We start from the raw sequence: 21,952 nt of genomic DNA, 5'->3' as shown, positions 1-21,952 counted from the left end.
ACGACTTGGCAAACGAATGGTAATGAGATGGGGAGCTATTAATATCAATGGGAGCTACTCAGGGAAGAAGGTAGAGCTGGAAGAGGCTGCAAGTAAGATAGAGCTGGACGTTTTAGCTGTTAATGACATTCGAGTAAGGGGTGAGAAAGAAGAGGAAGTGGGAGAATACAAGGTCTACCTGTCAGGAGTAGAAGCAGGAATAGCACAATGGTGTGTAGGGCTTTACATCAGGAAAGAAAAGGAACCCAGCGTAGTTGCAATAAGGTATGTAAACGAACGACTGATGTGGATAGATTTGACAGTGTCTAGCAAGAAAATTAGAATTGTGTCAGTATATTCGCATTGTGAAGGGACAGATCAAGATAAGATGGATAGTTTTTATGAGGCACTCAGTGGTGTAGTTGTTAGAGTAAAGGACAATACTTGGGAAGACAGGGGAACCAGATCTGTCATTGACTATATAATAACAGATCAGGAATTCAGGAAGGCTGTGAGGGACACACGTATATTCAGGGGATTCTTTGATGACACTGATCATTATTTAATCTGCAGTGACATTGGGATTGTGAGACCAAAAGTGCAGGAGGTCAGGTCCATATGTAGGAGGATAAGACTGGAGAAACTTCAGGATAAGGAAATTAGGCACAAGTACATAACAGCGATCTCAGAAAGGTACCAGTTAGTTGAATGTAGTCAATTACAGTCATTGGAAAAGGAATGGACAAGGTACAGAGACACAATAATAGAAGTGGCTAAAGAATGTCTTGGAACAGTAGTGTGTAAAAGTAGGATGAAGCAAACAGCTTGGTGGAATGACACAGTCAAGGAAGCCTGTAAAAGGAAAAAGAAGGCGTATCAAAAATGCTAACATACTAGAGTTCAGGTAGACAGAGAAAGTTAAGTTGAAGAAAGAAACAGAGCCAAACAGATATTTTGCAGCATCCAAGAAGAAATCTTGGGAAGACTTTGGAAACAGGTTGGAGACTGTGGGTCAAGCTGCTGGAAAACCATTCTGGAGTGTAATTAGCAGTCTTCGAAAGGGAGGTAAGAAGGAAATGACAAGTATTTTGGACAGGTCAGGAAAACTGCTGGTGAATCCTGTGGATGCCTTGGGCAGATGGAGGGAATATTTTGAAGAGTTGCTCAATGTAGGTGAAAATACGATCAGTAATGTTTCAGATTTCGAGGTAGAATGGGATAGGAATGATGATGGAAATCACATTTGAGGAAGTGGAGAAAATGGTCAATAGATTGCACTGCAATAAAGCAGCTGGGGTGGATGAAATTAAGTCAGAACTCATCAAATACAGTGGAATGGCAGGTCTTAAATGGCTACACAGGATAACTGAAATGGCCTGGGAGTCGGGACAGGTTCCATCAGACTGGACAAAAGCAGTAATCACACCAATCTTTAAACATGGAAACAGAAAAGATTGTAACAACTACAGAGGTATCTCTTTAATCAGCGTTGTGGGTAAAATCTTCTCAGGTATTGTTGAAAGGAAAGTGCGAGTATTAGTTGAGGACCAATTGGATGAAAATCAATGTGGGTTTAGGCCTCTTAGAGGTTGTCAGGACCCTATCTTTAGCTTACATCAAATAATGGAGAAGTGTTATGAGTGGAACAGGGAATTGTATCTATGCTTTATAGATCTAAAAAAGGCATATGACAGGGTTCTTAGCAGGAAGTTATTGTCTGTTCTACGAGATTATGGAATAGGAGGCAAACTGTTGCAAGCAATTAAAGGTCTTTACATGGATAGTCAGCCAACAGTTAGAGCTGACAGTAAATTGAGTTCATGGTTTAGAGTAGTTTCAGGGGTAAGACAAGGCTGCAACCTGTCTCCACTGTTGTTCATATTATTTATGGATCATATGTTGAAAACAATAGACTGGCTGGGTGAGATTAAGATATGTGAACACAAAATAAGCAGTCTTGCATATTCGATTGAAAGTTTGCAAAGTAATATTTCAGAGCTAGATCAGAAATGTAAGGACTATGGTATGAAGATTAGCATCTCCAAAACGAAAGTAATGTCAGTGGGAAAGAAATATAAACGGATTGAGTGCCAAATAGGAGGAACAAAGTTAGAACATGTGGACGGTTTCAAGTACTTAGGATGCATATTCTCACAGGTTGGCAACATAATGAAAGAACTGGAAGCAAGGTGTAGCAAAGCCAATGCAGTGAGCGCTCAGCTACGTTTTTCTCTCTTCTGCAAGAAGGATGTCAGTACCAAGACTAAGTTATCTGTGCACCGTTCAATCTTTCGACCAACTTTGTTGTATGGGAGCGAAAGCTGGGTGGATTCAGGTTGCCTTATCAACAAGGTTGAGGTTACGGATATGAAAGTAGCTAGGATGATTGCAGGTAGTAGTAGATGGGAACAATGGCAGGAGGGTGTCCACAATGAGGAAATTAAAGAAAAACTGGGAATTGACTCTATAAATGTAGCAGTCAGGGCGAACAGACTTAGATGGTGGGGTCATGTTACACGCATGAGAAAAGCAAGGTTACCCAAGAGACTCATGGGTTCAGCAATAGAGGGTAGGAGAAGTCGGGGCAGACCAAGGAGAAGGTACCTGGATTCGGTTAAGAATGATTTTCAAGTAATAGGTATAACATCAGAAGAGGCACCAATGTTAGCACTGAATAGGAGAACATGGAGGAATTTTATAAGGGGGCTATGCTCCAGACTGAACGCTGAAAGGCATAATCAGTCTTAAATGATGATGATGATGATGATGATGATGATGATAACCATACCAACTGCCTCAGTGCATCTTTACTTCCATTGTCATATAAATGTTGTATATTGATACAGAACCGCTCTGCGCTGCCTACCATAGCCTTCACATTTGGAACATTTCTCGTTTTCTGCGAAAATTTTCTCTGAAAACCTACCCGTTACCAGAATTAACCACACAGGAAATTATTTGCCCCTCGATGCGTTTCTACTCGAAGGAAACTTTGCTTCGATATCTTTACTCGTTTATGAAACATTACTGGTATCATATTTGTGTTCACGCTGCACAATACAGTAGTGTACAAGAGTTAACCATGGTATGGAAAATAGAAACATTTATTCACAACCTGACATTGTGCATATGCATAGGGAAGAAGACGGTATCTTCGCTTTAGCATGTGATCCAAAGATAAAGAATGCAGCACATCAGAAAGGTAATGCCGTGGCGCTTCGGCTGAGTAAAGAGTAGCTTCTTCATTAATACGGCAATGTAATGCCACCGATACGCTACTGGATCCCGATTTCCAAGCAACAACGTTACATCTTGAAGTACTTCAGTCACAGCGCTCAATGCACAGTTTTCACACCGAAGACATAATTTATTTTTAAAGTAATAGAAGTAAAAAATCTTTTGCACAACAGCGAATGCTCAATATTTGCAATGGTTTGCGCTAATTGCCAGATATACGTGACAGCTACGTGGACGGCTGGTTATGAAGTTATTAAAGAGCTGTACTGGCAGCCAAAGCATCCTTAAGAAAAGAATCAAAGAGGGCTGAAAAACGACTGGCGGCTGGTGCGTGCAGTTCTTCTTCCCAACGTGTCCAGACGTACTCTGCAAGATTTAGAGTCGGAGAAATGCCTCTAAGCACTATGGTACATAACATCTGAGGTCATCAGTCCCCTATACTTAGTACTACCTAAACCTAACTAATCTAAGGATATCACACACGTCCAGGCCCGAGGCAGGATTCGAACCTGCGACCGTAGCAGCAGCTCGGTTCCGTACTGAAGCGCCTAGAACCGCTCGGCCACATTAGCCGGCAGAATCGGAGACCTCCGAGAACAAAAGTTCTTCTTCTGTACAACATTCAACCACCAGATCAATGGGATGCAGACGGACATTAACTTCCATAAAGCGGAAGTGTGGACCAACTGCAAGTTTGAAAAGCCACGCGTTTGGTTGCAGCTGCTCGCCTCTACATCTCTTGTAAGGTGGGTCTCTACACCTTGCCCCATGAAGCCTACCTACATCAGATCTCTTCCACACAGTAGTTGATCTCTTTCTACTATTTTCCTGTAATTGTACCCGCTACTCAGGTGGTGTAGTGTTTAACACACTGAATCCGCATTCGGAAGGACTGGGCGTCAAACACCGTCCGGATATCCAGTTTTGTCTTCGATGCTTTTCCTAAATTGTTCCCAACAAATACTTGGAAGGTTCCTCTAAAGAGAGTAACGCCAGACGTATTCGCCATCCTTCTCGAATCCTGCACTAATCTTAAATCCTACTCTTCCTCCTTTGTCACATCACTACTTTCCCTCCATAAAAACTTGTGACTAGATTCGTTCCGCAAACTCTAGCTAGATTCATTTGTGGAAAGAAAATTCCTCCAGTTATTCCTGGTAGTATCTTGATGTTTTTGGTTTCATAATATACAGGTCCACCTTTCTAAGTTGGACCTATATTACCGGTTGAGAAGCATATGAGCTTGCTTCTCTGTGTCACATTCACAGTTTATCGCACACTGCAATATCAGAGCCAGCTCTATTTTCTGTAGGCCAGTCCTGCATATACCATTGGAATTCGCCACTGTTTAGGCCGAAAATCGGTCCCATTGTGGAGTGGTTACTCCTGGTTTATATAGAGCGAACTTTCCCTCCTTCTCGAAGCCGCCAACAAATATATGACATGATATTTAGTGATTGATTCATCACAGCTGAGACTGACTTGCTCCAAGGTGTCTGCGATTTGCACCTCGTAAAAGAGGGAACCACTGCCATGTGTGTCGCGTTACTTTGCAACATTCGTGAAGAAGTTATCCTGTAGAGCTGCCGGCCGCTGTAGCCGTGCGGTTCTGGCGCTGCAGTCCTGAACCGCGGGACTGCTACGGTCGCAGGTTCGAATCCTGCCTCGGGCATGGGTGTGTGTGATGTCGTTAGGTTAGTTAGGTTTAAGTAGTTCTAAGTTCTAGGGGACTTATGACCTAAGATGTTGAGTCCCATAGTGCTCACAGCCATTATCCTGTAGAGCTGATATATTACGTTTGTAATGCACTTCAACCTTTGAATCGCGTTACAATTCGAAGACAGAGTAGTCCTTCCTTATGAACACGCACCTCATCTTTGTGGAGAAAAGTTGACGGTAATTTTGATCGTCTTTTCTCTCCCTCTCTAATTTTCCTCCATTTCTAGATCATGCTCAACTTTTGGATATTCGTCTAATTTGCAAGGCGAACAAAAAATATGACGCCGTTTATGTTTCATGAACAGGTGAAGGCACAGATGCAAGTGTTTCTTCAAGTGAAAATAACCGGAGAGGCGAATATATTATTAAAACTCGTAAATTGCAGGTTTCCTGTAGAAATGTTCACAAAAAAGACGAGAAATGTGCAAAATCCGAAGTCAAACGGCACAGCGCATATTCTGCCGTATTAACCAATGTTTATATGGCAATGGAAGCAAATAAAGCTGCACTTGCAAACAATGGTTGGGCAGGGTGGTCTTCATTTTGTTTTCGTGTAAAGTTCCGCAACAGACTTTAATAAGTATGATATCATTATGCTCTTGATTTTCAAAGTTCACAAATGATTTTAAAAGAAGCGCATGTTTTGTTTACAGGTGCTTCAAGGTATCGGTAGACAGAAAATTATGTCAACTTCATAATGAAATACTAACACTGCTGGAAAACCTTGTTTCTTGATCTTGTTTATGAAAGGTTAAGGGTGCCACCTTTAAGTTAATAGCCTGATGTACTGAATACACGAGCGGCTCTAACACTCATGCTTATCTCTTTACCTGAAAGTTTTCTTCGTGATAAGCACCAGTCCATCAGAAGTACAGCTTGTCCTATATCGGCCAATAATCCTGCGAAACAGTACAATATTTAAAATTGCTCATTTACGATCGTGTCTTTGTTATCAGTTGGCATGTAATACAAGTTCGAAAATATTTTAGGAACCAAGGGAACCGATATCTACCTGGCCACCTTCCGTCTCTCTTCCTATGAAGAGAGAGAGAGAGAGAGTGTGTCGTTTTCTACGTGTTCAGCTTAATAAGTCCACACAGGTTTTTAAAATAACTACCTTTTGTGGAGTTTTGCGTTAGAGCGGAGCGTAATAAATAAACTGCATCACCTTTTATTTTCTGCAGGCATTCGCAGTCGCAGCGGAGAACACGGTGCTTGACTGGAACTACACGACCGACGTGCAGGAGCAGGCGTGCCTCAGTACAGGAGGCGTCTGCAGCTGGCCGCGGGGCAAGATGGTCTCTGGAACTGGCAGCATGCAAGGCATGATGTACACACGGGCACACCGCAGCATCTACGACGGGTGGGAAGCAGCCGGCAACGAAGGCTGGGGCTACGATGACGTGCTGCCCTACTTTATCAAAGCGGAGAACAACCTGGAGGCCGACCAACTGGAGGAAGGGTACCACGGCACAGAAGGACCACTCGTCGTGCAGCACTTCGACAGCCATCCGCTGCTCTCTGAGACCATCGTGGAGGCGGGAATACAGCTCGGCTACCGCACGGGAGACCTCTGTGGCAGCAACCAAACGGGTGTTGCCATAGCGCAGATGATGGTGAAAGACAGTCTCCGAGGCAGTACACCAAGACTGTATCTCAGGCCCGCTGCTGCCAATAATCCCAAACTTTACACTGGTATAAACGCGCATGTGACCAGAGTTCTTATCGACCCTGAAACTTTGACAGCGACTGGCGTAGAATTTCTGGACAGTGAGAACAATCTACATACAGTAATGGCCAAAAAGGAAGTCATCCTAAGCGCAGGGGCCATCGGATCTCCACAGATACTCATGCTTTCTGGTGTCGGGCCACAGGGGGACCTCGAGGACTTGGGCATCACAGTGCTGAAGAACTTGTCTGTCGGCCAGAATCTGCACAATCACGTGTCTGGTTTCGTGGCCTTTTTCATAAATGATACATCCTACCAGACGCTGACCACAGAGGTGCTGCAAGACTTTATCAGCAACCGCACTGGTCCGATGACAGGTACAGGTCTGACACAGACAACAGGCTTCATGCTTTCAAAGTACGCTACCGACGGCGTGCCCGACCTGCAGATCTTCTTTGACGGCTTCAATGCAGCTTGCTCCCGATCGGGTCTGCCAGAAGAATGCTCCAGCGGTGACGTGGGCGTCGACTGCGGTCGCCGTTACATCGATGCGCGACCTACTAACATCATGCCACGTAGCAAGGGCTACATGAAACTGCGCAGCTCCGACCCTCTCGACTACCCGATTTTCCGACCCAACTACCTCTCTGAGAAAATCGACGTGGACATACTGGTCGAGGGCATCAAGCTGGTGATCAACATGACGCGCACGGAGGCGATGCAGCGCTGGGGCTTCGAGCTGGACACGACGGTGACGGCCGGCTGCGAGGACTACGAGTTCTCGTCAGACGAGTACTGGGCGTGCGTGGTGCGCTACAGCACCGGCGCCGAGAACCACCAGGGCGGCACCTGCAAGATGGGGCCCGCCACCGACGACTCCGCCGTCGTAGACCCGCGCTTCCGGGTGCACGGCGTGGCTGGGCTGCGCGTCGTCGACGCTTCCGTCTTCCCGTACATACCCAACTCCAACCCCATCTCGTCCATCGTCATGCTGGCCGAGAGGGCGGCCGATTTCATCAAGGAAGACTGGCCAGAAGAAACGGAAGTCGTCGACAATTCGTCGGCTCTTGGTGTCATTAACAATGGTCAATTTAAAGGTAAAGGACATACACCGCCACGTCATCAATCCCAGAATGTGAGGTATATCCTTCGATTGACTTTCCAAGATTTCCTTCCTCGCACAAAAAATTGTTTAACTGCTTACTCTGATGCTTATGGCCATCTATATACAGTGAAACCTGAACGACTAGCAGTCCAGACAAGAAGCTTTTAAAATGTGATGCTGCAGAATAACATTGAAAATCAGACAAGTTGATGAAATGTGGAAGTATTGAACAGAAATGGTTAGAAAAAAAATTGTGGCACATCTTGTCTTAAAGAACATATTGTTGATAACAAGCGTCCTGAGTCATTAAGGAATCGTCGGTTTCGTAGTGGAGGGAAGAGAGCAGCATCAAATCAGTCTCCGAACTAAAAACTATAACATCAACAAGATACGCGAAACAGCTGGTCTGACATCTCTGGCGTATTTGACGAAGTGATAGAGGGTTGTCTTTTAAAAGAGCGTAACGAGCAACTGTTATTCTCTTCTGTTCGCGAATGCAACTTGGAAACACTACGCTTCCATTTTTTTACTAATCTTTCTTATGTTCCTCTTAAGATCCACCTGTGAATGTACGATGGAGACTTCACAATAAGTTTGCAGTCTTAACTTTGAAGTTGCCAAACGATAACTTTTTCTGCCAATGACAGATATTACCTATAAAATCAGTTGTTTTCGTATCCTACCCATGCACCACTGGTATGAGGCAAAGACCGGATTAGTATTTCTTACATATATATTTCATAAGAAACATGTCGGCAAAATTAAATAAAATACGTAAGTATAAAGGCAAACGTTCTTTAGGGATAATTTTAATGCAATAAAAACGCGGGTAAATGGTACTAACACAGCAGATATCTGACCCGACGCCTTTTGCAAAGCTTTTGGAGGGCACTTTTTGAAGCAGTAGCTGAATTAGTAGAGCACTCACCTCCATTTCCGAGAAATGAAAGGAAGCCGTAACTTTCACACTACTGTCCTTGTTATCGACAAGCTGTGTACGATACGAGGTTGATGTTAGCCGCGACTGCAATCTTTACGTCGGTGAGACGAAGCGATCTGTTACCTGTTACCACACGTCTAAAGGGGTTCGGATATGCATATGTATCAGGCAGTTTAATAAGTATCGATGCAGAACATCGAAGTGACTGGCGGAGTTCGGGAGTCTGTTCCAATTGGTGTGGCATCAAACACTGCAGACGAAAGGTTCCGACAGCATTTATCAGTTGAAACGCAGTCTGTGATTGTCGTAAGTCGTTATTGTTGTTCGGTCTTCAATCTGAAGAATGGGCTGATACAGCTCTCCACGTTACTCTAGCCTGTGCAAGCCTCTTCATCCCCGTATAACTACTGCAGTCTACATCCAACTGAACCGGCTTAACGTAATGAACCCTTAATTTCCCTCCATAGTTTCTACCCCCAAAATTCTATTCATTACCAAATAGGCGACTACTTGATGGCTCAGGATGTGTCCTGTCAGTAGGTCCCTTCTTTTAGTCTAGTTGTGCCATAAGTTTTTTTTTCCTCTCTTTGATTCAGTACCTCCTCGTTAGTTACCTAATCTACCCATCAACTCTTTAACATTCTCCTATAGCACCTGAAGCGTTTCACTCTTGAATTTACTACAAAACTGCCTACAATATTTTAAACGACAATTTTTCCAGTATGTCACGGAAATTATACAGTATGATAATTACAATATTGCTTATAATGTAACACCGTGACTAGCGAAAGAAACGTCCAAGTACTTCAAAACTGATCCAAATTCTAGTTAAATAGAATCCATGATTGCTGTTAAAAATGATACTAACGCATTCACATAATATTTCGTGTTGTCAACTGTTGATTTTGTTGACACGACACATCAAGCCAGTGAAGCGATTGCAACTGACTGATCAACCTAAAAAAAGACTCTTACTTGTAAAATATGGGCAAAGAACTAAAAGAAATTATCAGGAAATTGATCTCGGGGAAGTTCTCTTTAGTGATACAGTGTACAGGGTGCGGCGCTTAAATCAGGACAAATTAAACTTTTTTAAAAAGCAATTTTATTAAAACAAAATACAAATGAAAAGAAAATCGTTTTACATATAAGTAGTGGTATCCTTCAAGAGTAACATTACTCATTGTAACCCCCTTCAGCCGCAATGACCGCCTCCAGTCTTGTCCTGAAGCGATCGCACCCACTCGGCAGCGCTGTCCATATTCGCGAATGCTGCTTAGATAGCGCTGCGTAAAGATGAGACGTTAGGACGCCTCGTTTCGTTGATAACTCTTTCGACTACGATCGTCGAGGGGTTTCAGGTCCGGGCTATTCGGGGGCCAGAACTCCTTTGACCAGAACATGTAAGCTTTATTCGAAAGCCAGTTTTGAACTAAATGGATCGTATGAGGTCCTCCTCTGCCATCCGACACACTGTGCGCTCGCTGAAATTCAGTACTGACGCCTGTTTCCTCTGCGATTGCCCCGGGTTCTCCGAAATGAGCGCCTGAGCGTTTTCTCGCCATATCGTAGTTCCGCTGTAGGTCGCGTTTGGCGTTCTTGAAAGCCATTAGTATCTAGTAAACAGTCAGAAACCCAAAATGGCCGAGATGTTACGGACAAGTGCGGAGTACAACCGAAGAGCCGCGTTTCGGGGGCAAGAACTCCTTTGACCAGAACATGTAAGCTTTATTCGAAAGCCAGTTTTGAACTAAATGGATCGTATGAGGTCCTCCTCTGCCAACCGACACACTGTGCGCTCGCTGAAATTCAGTACTGACGCCTGTTTCCTCTGCGATTGCCCCGGGTTCTCCGAAATGAGCGCCTGAGCGTTTTCCACCAACTGCTGCAGTTGGTGACACGCGTTTCCTTGAAAGAGGTTTTTTCGCCGGGTTACCGGAACCTTCCTCAGACTTCTCCGAAGCAATATACTTGGTCACAATATCAACAGTTAATATCGGGTACCCGAAGAATCGAACTATTTCAGTGGGCGGACGCCCAGCGCGAAGACCTTCCATAATCGCGGCTCTTCGGTTGTACTCCGCACTTGTCCGTAACATCTCGGCCATTTTGGGCTTCTGACTGTTTACTAGATACTAATGGCTTTCAAGAACGCCAAACGCGACCTACAGCGGAACTACGATATGGCGAGAAATTCAAATTTGTCCGGATTTAAGCGCCCCACTTTGTAAATAACGAAGAAAAAGGTAATGGGTTCCTTCGTTATACCCTCGAACAACTCGTCATCAGTTCTTTCTCTACGGTCTCCGAGAAGATCCAAAAATTCGTGCAAAATTATGGTTAATCACATGCGACATAACCAGGTCTAATATTTTAAATGAATACCACACATACAGTCATAACAGAACGCTCTATTTAAGACAAAATTACAGTATTCAGAAACATGGACGCTTACGTTACAACAGACAGACGATAAAAGACACCTAAGTATGGCGAGAATAAATGATGTACAACAATTCGTTTGTTTTACAGAGGGAGATACATAGTTTCTTATTGTTTGGCCTCTTGAGAAAAAGTCTGTGACCAAACATGACTACATTGATTTTAATTACATGGATTAATTCACAAGGAATATCAAAACAGAAATTAAAATGTTATTACAGTAATAATTTCTTTTTCCTTGTATACACTGGGAAAAAATGAAATGATCGTATGGCACTGATGGCCGCCGAGTTGTAAGTCTTTTCAGTTGGCGGCACGTTGGGCGACCTGCGTGTCAATGATGAAGAAATGACGAGGGAGGCAATAGAGCACTGAGTCCCCAACCGGAGAAAGCCTCCGATCCGGCCGGGAACTGAACTCGGGCTTGCTATATGGCAGTCAGACGCACTGAGCACTCAGCCAACAGAGGGGACGTGTATATATTTAATTTAATCCTTATACGTTTACGCATTTTCATGGAGGGACACATTAACATACACTCTAAGACAAGAAAAACGACGCCCCATAAAGGAATTAGCCGACTGGTACGGATGTTGGTAGATGTGATGTTCATGTACAGATAAACAAATGATTACAATTTGAAAAAAATTGATTATTTATTCAGGAGAAAGAGTTTTACAAATTGAGCAAATGAATAATTCGTTGTTCCACCTCTGGCACTTTTGCAAGCAGTTATTCGGCTTGGCACTGACTGATAGAGTTGATGGATGAACTTCTGAGGGATAGCGTGCCAAATTATTCTGTCCAGCTGGCGCATTAGATCATCAAAATCATGAGCTGATGCGAGGTCCCTGTCCATAACGCTTCAAACGTGCTCAGTTGGGTAGTGATCTGGTGACTTTGCTGGCCAAGGTGCGCTTTGGCAAGCACGACGACAAGCAACAGAAACTCTTGCAGTGTACGAGCGCGCGTTATGTTGCGGAAATATAAGCCCAGGACGGCTTGCCATAAAGGGCAACAAAACGGGTCGTAGAATATCGTCAACGTACCGCTGTGCTGTCAGCAAACCGCGGATGACAATCGAAGATGTCCTATTGTAAAAACAAATAGCACAACAGATCATGGCCGTATGGCGGGAGAGAGTCAGGATGTTACAAAATTTATTTTTCGGGAAATGCTGTTGCCGGTCTACATTTTGTGCCCTCTCTACTTTGACTATCGTCTCTTATTCTTCTGCTCAAATAACAAAACTCATCAACTAATTTTAGTGTCTAATTTTATTAATGTAATTCCTTCGGCAACGCCAAAAATAATTAAGAAACCAATCATCTGCGAACCCCAAACGTATTTCGTAAATTTATAATTCATTGACTTTCAGTGATGTAATCAGTACGAACGTGAATTTATCCCACATCCATCCTCAAAGCCTGGAATAGCTAGGCGGTTGTCCAGTCACGCAGAACAGATCTATGGCAAGAGAAAAAGGGATCTGCCCTTCTGTGCAACCAATATAACATCTAAAATTTATCCATCAAGTCCTATGGTCTGCCTTTTATCGAGTAGCTTCGTTTGCAGTCAATTAACGATGTATGGTTTTTTTAAAACGGATAGTCACTGAATGAAAAGGTCTTCGTATGGACCATCCAATGTTAAAAAATCTATTTAATCACGTGTTCTACTTTCAATGTGTCTGGCTGCATTGAAGCCCTCGATTTCGACTTGTCTGATATCTGAATCAAACGAGCGTATCGCCTGTTTGTTGTTATATAGATATTTCAGAAAATGCAGCACATCTTTTTATTGGTGTTGAAGTAAGTCATGACTTGCAGCCATATGCACCCAGCAGCTTCAGCAGCCGCCTAGTTCCTCAGACGACAGCCAACACCAGTCACAGTTAGTAATAAGACACTAGCGAAAGAGAAACCAATTCCTTGGATAATATACAGAAGCGTGGACACTTGATGAGGCTTCAGCGTGCCTTAACGAAGCGTCGAGGCATAAGGCACAAGCTCTGAAATAGTGCACGCGTGTACGCTGCGTTCTGTTAGTCGAGGGGTAATAGTCGAACATAAGAATAATTGACATACATGCTCTGTATTGACAGCTGATAGCTGGAGATCAGCGGCTGGAACCGTAAAATAAAGAAATTCTCACAGTGTTTTGGGGATTATCCAAGTAAATGTTGACTAATTGCTTACACTGTTTGGAATCCAGAGTATAAACCAGACACTCGAGATAGTTAAACTCACTGACCCAGCACTACTCAGGGAATCGAGATCACAAGATGTAATATAAAACAAAATGTTGGGATAGGGATGTGTCAAGAGGTCATCAAACGCCAGTCGAAGTAATCCTTCTCCCCGGAGGAGGTGGGGAGGGGAGGAGGGGAGTATGACATTGAAACTGGAGGAGAGAATAGACTGAAGGTAGCTCTCGTCGTTTTCCAGACGAGGAGCCAGCGTCTCTGAGACTTGGCCGTTTCTGGTACCATTTCTTTAGGTCAGACAGCATTACAATCTGATTGAATGGAACAGTTGCAGACTGACACTGTCTCTGACTCTAGACTTGACCTTTCTTCATATGAGACTTTATAACAGTGTCCCAGAGACTCTTTCACTTATAATAAATTTCTAGCAATCTATGTACTTTGAAGTTAATAATTTTCCTAGGTGTCTTCTTCTCCTATCGAGATAACATGTTGGGTATCAATAAATTCACATAGGTCAGCTGGCTGAAGTGCACCTCAAAAACCTTCTCGTCAAGATATTTGCTGAAAACCAAACCTTGGAGGTGACAGCATTGTGAGTCGCTTTATAACTGGTCTAGTGGTGGAGCCCCTATCTTCTAAGAACATAATCAGTGCCAACAGATAAGACAGCTCCAACTGTCTTTTCGGCAACAGGCTACGGGTTGTATTTAAATTGGGACATACGGCAAGTGTAATATGGCCAATCCCTTCCGCCCAGGGACACATAACATGAACACCCCGTTGACTATCCATGGAGCAAGGCAAGAGAGCCATCAGTTGCAGATGGTACAGCAGAAGTGATCCCATGTAAAGTCGTCACACATGCCGTGATGCCTCGCCAAGGCTGCGACCCAGGGATATAGCTTGCAGTCTATCTGGAGCAGCTAAAGCACCTTGCAGCTGTTTTGCCAACAGTGATGAAATACCCCCTACAGTTCCACACAACATCAATACCCAGCAATGTATGATTAGTGTAGCGTTGCTCTTGAGGGACGAAAATAAAAAGAATTGTTACTTTTTTTAATGTCGAAAAAGTGAATATTTTGGTGGGCCACTTGGCTCAGAATCAGGAATTGATTACACTATTATAATAACATACGTTGAGCATTAAATCCCTGAATAAGAGCAGCATATTGATATATATATATATTTGAGATCGTTCGAAAGAAACATTATCATTTCTGTGCATTTTTATAGTCGGGATGTAGTCATACCCAGATCAACACTAAGGGACCAGAAGATTTATAAACTTCAAAAGAAATGCAACACTACACAAAAAAGTTGGTTCAGAAATAATAGGAAAACGGTAATGTTCCTTCTGCCTCATGCTGCGTTCGGCCCATCAGCGTGGTCGTAATTTCTGGTGATGAAGTAAACACAAAATAATTATCCTTCAGGTAAATAAGGAGATGGAAATCATCAAGGTTAATTTACAAAAATAAGCACATTTATCTGTAACACACCTTTTTGTTAATGCTACGTACCTTTTCATATTAAATTACAATAGATGACCACTGTGGTTAAATACTTTATACACTCCTGGAAATTGAAATAAGAACACCGTGAATTCATTGTACAGGAAGGGGAAACTTTATTGACACATTCCTGGGGTCAGATACATCACATGATCACACTGACAGAACCACAGGCACATAGACACAGGCAACAGAGCATGCACAATGTCGGCACTAGTACAGTGTATATCCACCTTTCGCAGCAATGCAGGATGCTATTCTCCCATGGAGACGATCGTAGAGATGCTGGATGTAGTCCTGTGGAACGGCTTGCCATGCCATTTCCACCTGGCGTCTCAGTTGGACCAGCGTTCGTGCTGGACGTGCAGACCGCGTGAGACGACGCTTTATCCAGTCCAAAACATGCTCAGTGGGGGGACAGATCCGGAGATCTTGCTGGCCAGGGTAGTTGACTTAAACCTTCTAGAGCACGTCGGGTGGCACGGGATACATGCGGACGTGCATTGTCCTGTTGGAACAGCAAGTTCCCTTGCCGGTCTAGGAATAGTGAACGATGGTTCGATGACGGTTTGGATGTACCGTGCACTATTCAGTGTCCACTCGACGATCACCAGTGGTGTACGGCCAGTGTAGGAGATCGCTCCCCACACCATGATGCCGGGTGTTGGCCCTGTGTGCCTCGGTCGTATGCAGTCCTGATTGTGGCGCTCACCTGCACGGCGTCAAACACGCATACGACCATCATTGGCACCAAGGCAGAAGCGACTCTCATCGCTGAAGACGACACGTCTCTATTCGTCCCTCCATTCACGCCTGTCGCGACACCACTGGAGGCGGGCTGCACGATGTTGGGGCATGAGCGGAAGACGGCCTAACGGTGTGCGGGACCGTAGCCCAGCTTCATGGAGACGGTTGCGAATAGTCCTCGCCGATACCCCAGGAGCAACAGTGTCCCTAATTTGCTGGGAAGTGGCGGTGCGGTCCCCTACGGCGCTGCGTAGGATCCTACGGTCTTGGCGAGCATCCGTGCGTCGCTGCGGTCCGGTCCCAGGTCGACGGGCACGTGCACCTTCCGCCGACCACTGGCGACAACATCGATGTACTGTGGAGACCTCACGCCCCACGTGTTGAGCAATTCGGCGGTACGTCCACCCGGCCTCCCGCATGCCCACTATACGCCCTCGCTCGAAGTCCATCAACTGCACATAAGGTTCACGTCCACGTTGTCGCGGCATGCTGCCGGTGTTAAAGACTGCGATGGAGCTCCGTATGCCGCGGCAAACTGGCGGACACTGACGGCGGCGGTGCACAAATGCTGCGCAGCTAGCGCCATTCGACGGCCAACACCGCGGTTCCTGGTGTGTCCGCTGTGCCGTGCGTGTGATCATTGCTTGTGCAGCCCTCTCGCAGTGTCCGGAGCAAGTATGGTGGGTCTGACACACCGGTGTCAATGTGTTCTTTTTTCCATTTTCAGGAGTGTACATAAAAGTCAAAATGCCCTCTTGATGCTGTCTGTTCGTAATCAGTTACAAGAAACCACATGTTTTCTGATTGAAAAAAATAACAATTAGCATATTCACTCAATATTTCCACACAGAATATAAAATACAGTTGCGGAACGCAGCAAGTCCGCATCCGCCTTTCATAGAATACATACACTAAAAGGTGAGGCGCCAAAAGCCTCATTTGTCTTGAAACAACAGAATTGTTTTTTATACCATTAATCGATACATGTACATAGAACAGGCACCGCGCAATAATAGATTCTGTCGCTGCTATGTGATTGTTCATTTCTTATGCTTTCCAATTTTTCGATAACTTTATGCCATCAGGCATTTACTATTGAGAGTATATTAGTGTTTGTGAGGCGAAAATTACTAATATTACATTAGGTAAGCCCATAAAGAGGATGAAGACTACTGAAGTTGATAAGTTGATCATTCTGGGCTGAAAAACCGAAAATAAGAAAGCAAGAAACAAGCTAGGAGAAGGCAACCACTAACGTAGCACACGCTGAACGATTTAGGTATTTGTGCTTACTATAGTTGTAAAAGTACGATGGGAGGTAAACAGATTAGATGATTTGCAAAATGTACGCTGCACGGTAACTCCCCGGGCTGCTGTGTGCTGCTGCAGACAAAACGCAGTCGGTTATCATGTAGGCCTACTCTAACCTCAAAAGAATTCCACGACTTCACTGAGTCAATGTTATCGTTCCGTTTCAGATTCCAACCCATACTTAATTCCAACTATTTGTATGACTTGGTTGACTACTGTTGAGAATAACTACCGTGGCGTCAAACGTTATTATTATTCTCTCATTGTAGCTTCTCGAGGTTCACAACATTCATACATATCTCAAAATATTTACCAATTTGCTTTTGTGATTCTTTGGCATGATAACTGTTTAATATACTACATTCATTACTAAGGGCTTATTTGGCAATTCCACTTCATCATTTAGGAAAAATTACATTGTTGTTGCTTTAATTCTAACATTAGTAAGAAGTAGAACTTCTTTGCTTTTTTACAGTCGCTTACAGTAGCTGAAGGTAGTTTAGGACACTCATCGAAACCTGTAATTTACTACACGTATATTCAGAAAGTGCCAATAAAAATGGAAAATTAGACTTCCCTGTTTAACACAGCCTGTTATTTTTTCTTTTCTTTTTTTTTATTTTTTTTTTTTTAAGTCATAAGTATTTTTGTGCTCTTATTTTTGTTGAAACTAGCAGCTGCAAGATGATGTATAACTTGGAATGAAAACCAACTAAAACTGAATGACTGCACATATGACCTTCTTCCACTTTCACAATATAGTATTGTAAGGCGCTCTTAAGTCCTTTCCCTATAATATTGGGATTAGTTATGTGAAAAAACACACTATAGCAGTAGTACTTAATAAGAAGTCAAATTTCTGTATTAGCTGTACGAATTAGGTAGCGGTCTGGCGTAAACTAAAGGTTAACAGATAAAATAAAACAAATAACCTGAGCATTAGGACAAAGATAACAACAGGGGGAATGTCTAAACGACTCACGTTTGTCATGATGTGCTCTCCTATCAGTCGCAATGGTTCTCATCTTGTTTGTAGCTCATCTTGACACACTGAGACCATTAATATTTTTGAAACTGAAACCCTTTTCTTGTTTTGCAGGCTCGCTCTTGTTCGCTGCCCTTGTCTTCATTCTGGTGGCTCTACGAGTTTAGAGACAAGGACTGCCTCAACTAAAACGCTCAGTGTCAAGAAATGGTTTATATACTCCATGGTCATCAAAACGACATCACGATTTCAGGTGCTATAAATGAACTTATAGATACGTGTTCCACAACATGTTACAATAGGAGCGTAGTGATACGATTAAGTTATCAGATAAGGTGGCCTGCTTCGTCAACGTAATGGTGGCAGCCAACGTGCTCAAATTCACCTCAAACTTTAGAAAGCTAAGCAAGGCATCCGGAAAATCATTTGCACACACATCTCCTGTATTTGCAGCCAAGTGTATTTTCAATGTATTCTTTCCTGTATCAGTAAGTACCTCCACATGTAAAAAAGTTTAGTTTAGAAGTCGAGCACGAGACAGCGCAGAGTACGAATGTTTGTCCAAGACACGCTTTTTATGCATCCTGTTCTCATGCAGACATATCTCAAACGCGATCTGAATCTTCAACGACTCGGTTCGAAGGACCAGCGTAATCTCATTTTTTCTTTTCACATAAGAGGCTAGTGCATAAACTTTATCTACAGGAAAACACTGATTTGTATGTGACTGTTGTAGAAAGTGATACCTCTGAATATGGTAAGTTACTTTAATCATGCTTTTATTCATTTATAAAAATTCAACACCGATCGTCAGTAAAACAAAGCAATAAGTGCATAATCTACAAGGATCTACATTTGTTCTATAAAAATTTATGTTGATAAATTGCAATAACATTTGTATTGCTATGTATATTGTCATAAACAAACAATCTCTACATCTTTTGTCAGTAATCACTCAATGTTCCTGCGATTTCCTGAAATTTTGTATAAGAATGACAGTCATATACAGATACTGCATGCCGCTGCAGCATCTTTTTTTATTACATTAGTGTGGGCGAAGAAACGCTTGTGGTCAACCTTCGCACATCGAATGGCATAATCCGGACACACTCATTTTATGCGATAACGCATCAATGAGAAGCAATTACGTTGACTACTATAGAAATAGTAGGTCCTATTAAATGACAGAATTGTAATTAAACTATCTACATCTACATGGATATTCTGGAAATCACATTTAAGTGCCTGGCAGGGGGTTCATCGAACCACCTTTACAATTCTCTACTACTCCAATGTCATATAGCGCGGAAATAACGAACACCTATAACTTTCCGTACGAGCTCTGATTTCCCTTATTTTATCGTGGTGATCGTTTCTCCCAATGTAGGTTGGTGTCAACAAAATATCACATTCGGAGGAGAAAGTTGGCGATTGGAATTTCTTGAGAAGATTCCACTGCAACGAAAACCGCCTTTCTTTTAATTATGTCCACCCCAAATCCTGTATCATTTATGTGACACTCTCTCCCATATTTCACGATAATACAAAATGTGCTGCCCTCTTTTGAACTTTTTCGATGTACTCCGTCAGTCCTATCTGGTAAGGATCCCACATCGCGTAGCAGTATTCTAAAAGAGGACGGACAAGAGTAGTGCAGGCAGTCTCCTTAGTAGATCTGTTACATTTTCTGCCAATGAAACGCAGTCTTTGGTTAGCCTTCCCCACAACATTTTCTATGTGTTCCTTCCTTTTTAAGTTGTTCGTAATTGTAATTCCTAGATATTTAGTTGAATTTACGGCCTTTAAATTAGATCGAGTAACCGAAGCTTAACGAATTCCATTTAGCACTCAGTGGATGATCTCACACTTTTCGTTATTTCTGGTTAACTGCCAATTTTCGCACCATTCAGATATCTTTTCTAAATTGTTTTGCAATTTGTTTTGATCTTCTGATGACTTTATTGATAAGCGACAGCGTCATCTGCGAACAACCTAAGACGGCTGTTCAGATTGTCTCCCAAATCGTTTATATAGATAAGGAACAGCAAAGGGTCTGTAACACTACCTTGGGGAACGCCAGAAATCAATTCTGTTTTACTCGATGACTTTCCTGCAATTACTACGAATTGTGACCTCTCTGACAGGAAATCACAAATCCAGTCACATAACTGAGACGATATTTCATAAGCGCGCAATTTCACTACAAGCCGCTTTTGTAGTACAGCCTTCCGGAAATCCAGAAATACGGAATCGATCTGAAATCCCTTGTCAATAGCACTCAACACTTCATGTGAATAAAGAGCTAGTTGTGCTTCACAGAAACGATGTTTTCTAAACCCATGTTGACTGTGCGCCAATAGATCGCTTTCTTCGAGGTAATTCATAATGTTCCAACACAATATATGTTCTAAAATCCTGCTGCATGTCGACTTTAACGATATGGGCCTATAATGAAGTGGATTACTCCTACTACCTTTCTTGAATAGTGGTGAAACCTGTGCATCTTTCCAGTCTTTGGGCACGCATCTTCGTCGAGCGAACGGTTGTATGTGATTATTAAGCGTGGAGCTAATGCATCAGAATACTCTGAAAGGAACCTAATTGGCAAACAGTCTGGACCAGAAGACTTGCTTTTATTAAATGATTTAAGTCGCTTCACTACTCCCAGCATATTTACGTCTACGGTACTCATGTTGGCAGCTGTTCTTGATTCGAATTCTGGAATATTTACTTTATATTCTTCTGTGGAGGCATTTCGTAAGGCTGTGTTTAGTAACTCTGCTTTGGCAGACTATCTTCAATGTATCTCCATTGCTGTCGCGCAGAGAAGGCACTGATTTTTCCTTGCCGCTAACATGCTTCATATACGACCAAAATCTCTTTGGATTTTCTGCCAGGTTTCGAGACAAAGTTTCGTTGTGGAAACTGTTATAAGCATCTCGCATTGAGGTCAGCGCCAAATTAAGAGCTTTTGCAAAATATCGCCAATCTCGGGGATTTTGCGTGTGTTTAAATTTGGCATGTTTGTTTATATGTTTCTGCATCAGTGTTCCGATCCGTTTTGTGTACCAAGGAGGATCAGTGCCGTCTTTTGTTAATTTATTTGGTATAAATCTCTCAACTGCTGCCGATACAATTTCTTTGAATTCAAGCCACATTTGGAAGGAGCGGAGATTGTCTCTCAGGAAGGCGTGAAGTGCATTTTTATCAGCTTTTTTTGAATGGGTAAATTTTTCTTTTATTTTTGGAGGATTTGGGGGCTATAATATTCAGTCTCGCTATGACAACCCTACGTTCACTAATCCCTGTATCGGTTTCGATTTTCGTTATTAACCCAGGATCATTTGTTGCTAAGAGGTCAAGTGTACTTTCACAACCGTTTACTATTCGCGTGGGCTCATGAACTAACTGATCGAAATAATTTTCAGTGAATGCGTTTAGTACAATTTCGGATGATGTTTTATGCATAGCTCCGGAGTTAAACATGTATTTTCACCAACATATTGTTTCTGTTTTATACAACAAAAACCTCAGATACATTTGTACTACCATAGAATGTCTGTGTTCCTTATGGTGACCAGCCACATTTCCTATTCAGATTAGACTGACTACACAAAAACACGCTTTCCTGTGTACGACAAGGAACGTGGAGCTTCGCTCACAATTGCTGTCCCAACTTCTATTCAGTTCCTAGTATATTATTTATTTTTAAACTGAGAAGGCTACCAGAGAATCAATTCAAATGGTTCAAATGGCTCTGAGCACTATGGGACTTAACATCTAGGGTCATCAGTTCCCTAGAACTTACAACTACTTAAACCTAACTAACCTAAGGACATTACACACATCCATGCCCGAGGCAGGATTAGAACCTGCGACCGTACCGGTCACGCGGTCACTGATATAGATTAATGAACGTAATCTGACTACAGCATGAGAAATGAAAGTTATGTGAGCAGTTCACGCTTATTTTAATTGCACAACAATAGTTAGTACACAAAGCAATAGGTAACTGAACACAAATGAAAATTAAAAATTTAAGATTCCAGCAGTAATGAAAGTCCTCTAGCAATCGACTTTTACTCGGTCACTGTG

At 42.9% G+C, this 21,952-nt stretch overlaps 1 protein-coding gene across 1 annotated transcript in view; it reads left to right on the top strand.

Annotated features, from left to right (window-relative positions):
- The window catches only part of LOC126267497 (glucose dehydrogenase [FAD, quinone]-like), a 32,045-nt gene extending 13,251 nt beyond the window's left edge, over window positions 1-18,794 (top strand). The window contains exons 2-3 of the mRNA XM_049972782.1: window positions 6,120-7,701; window positions 17,972-18,794. Coding sequence (XP_049828739.1) covers window positions 6,120-7,701; window positions 17,972-18,024 — 1,635 coding nt within the window. The 3' untranslated portion in view covers window positions 18,025-18,794. The remainder of the gene's footprint in view (window positions 1-6,119; window positions 7,702-17,971) is intronic.
- The last annotated feature ends 3,158 nt before the right edge of the window (window positions 18,795-21,952 follow it).

Source organism: Schistocerca gregaria, chromosome 4 (genome assembly GCF_023897955.1).
Source record: "Schistocerca gregaria isolate iqSchGreg1 chromosome 4, iqSchGreg1.2, whole genome shotgun sequence".
Lineage (NCBI taxonomy): Eukaryota > Metazoa > Arthropoda > Insecta > Orthoptera > Acrididae > Schistocerca > Schistocerca gregaria.
The sequence above is the reverse complement of the archived record's forward strand: the minus strand, read 5'-3'. Positions and strand labels throughout refer to the sequence as shown.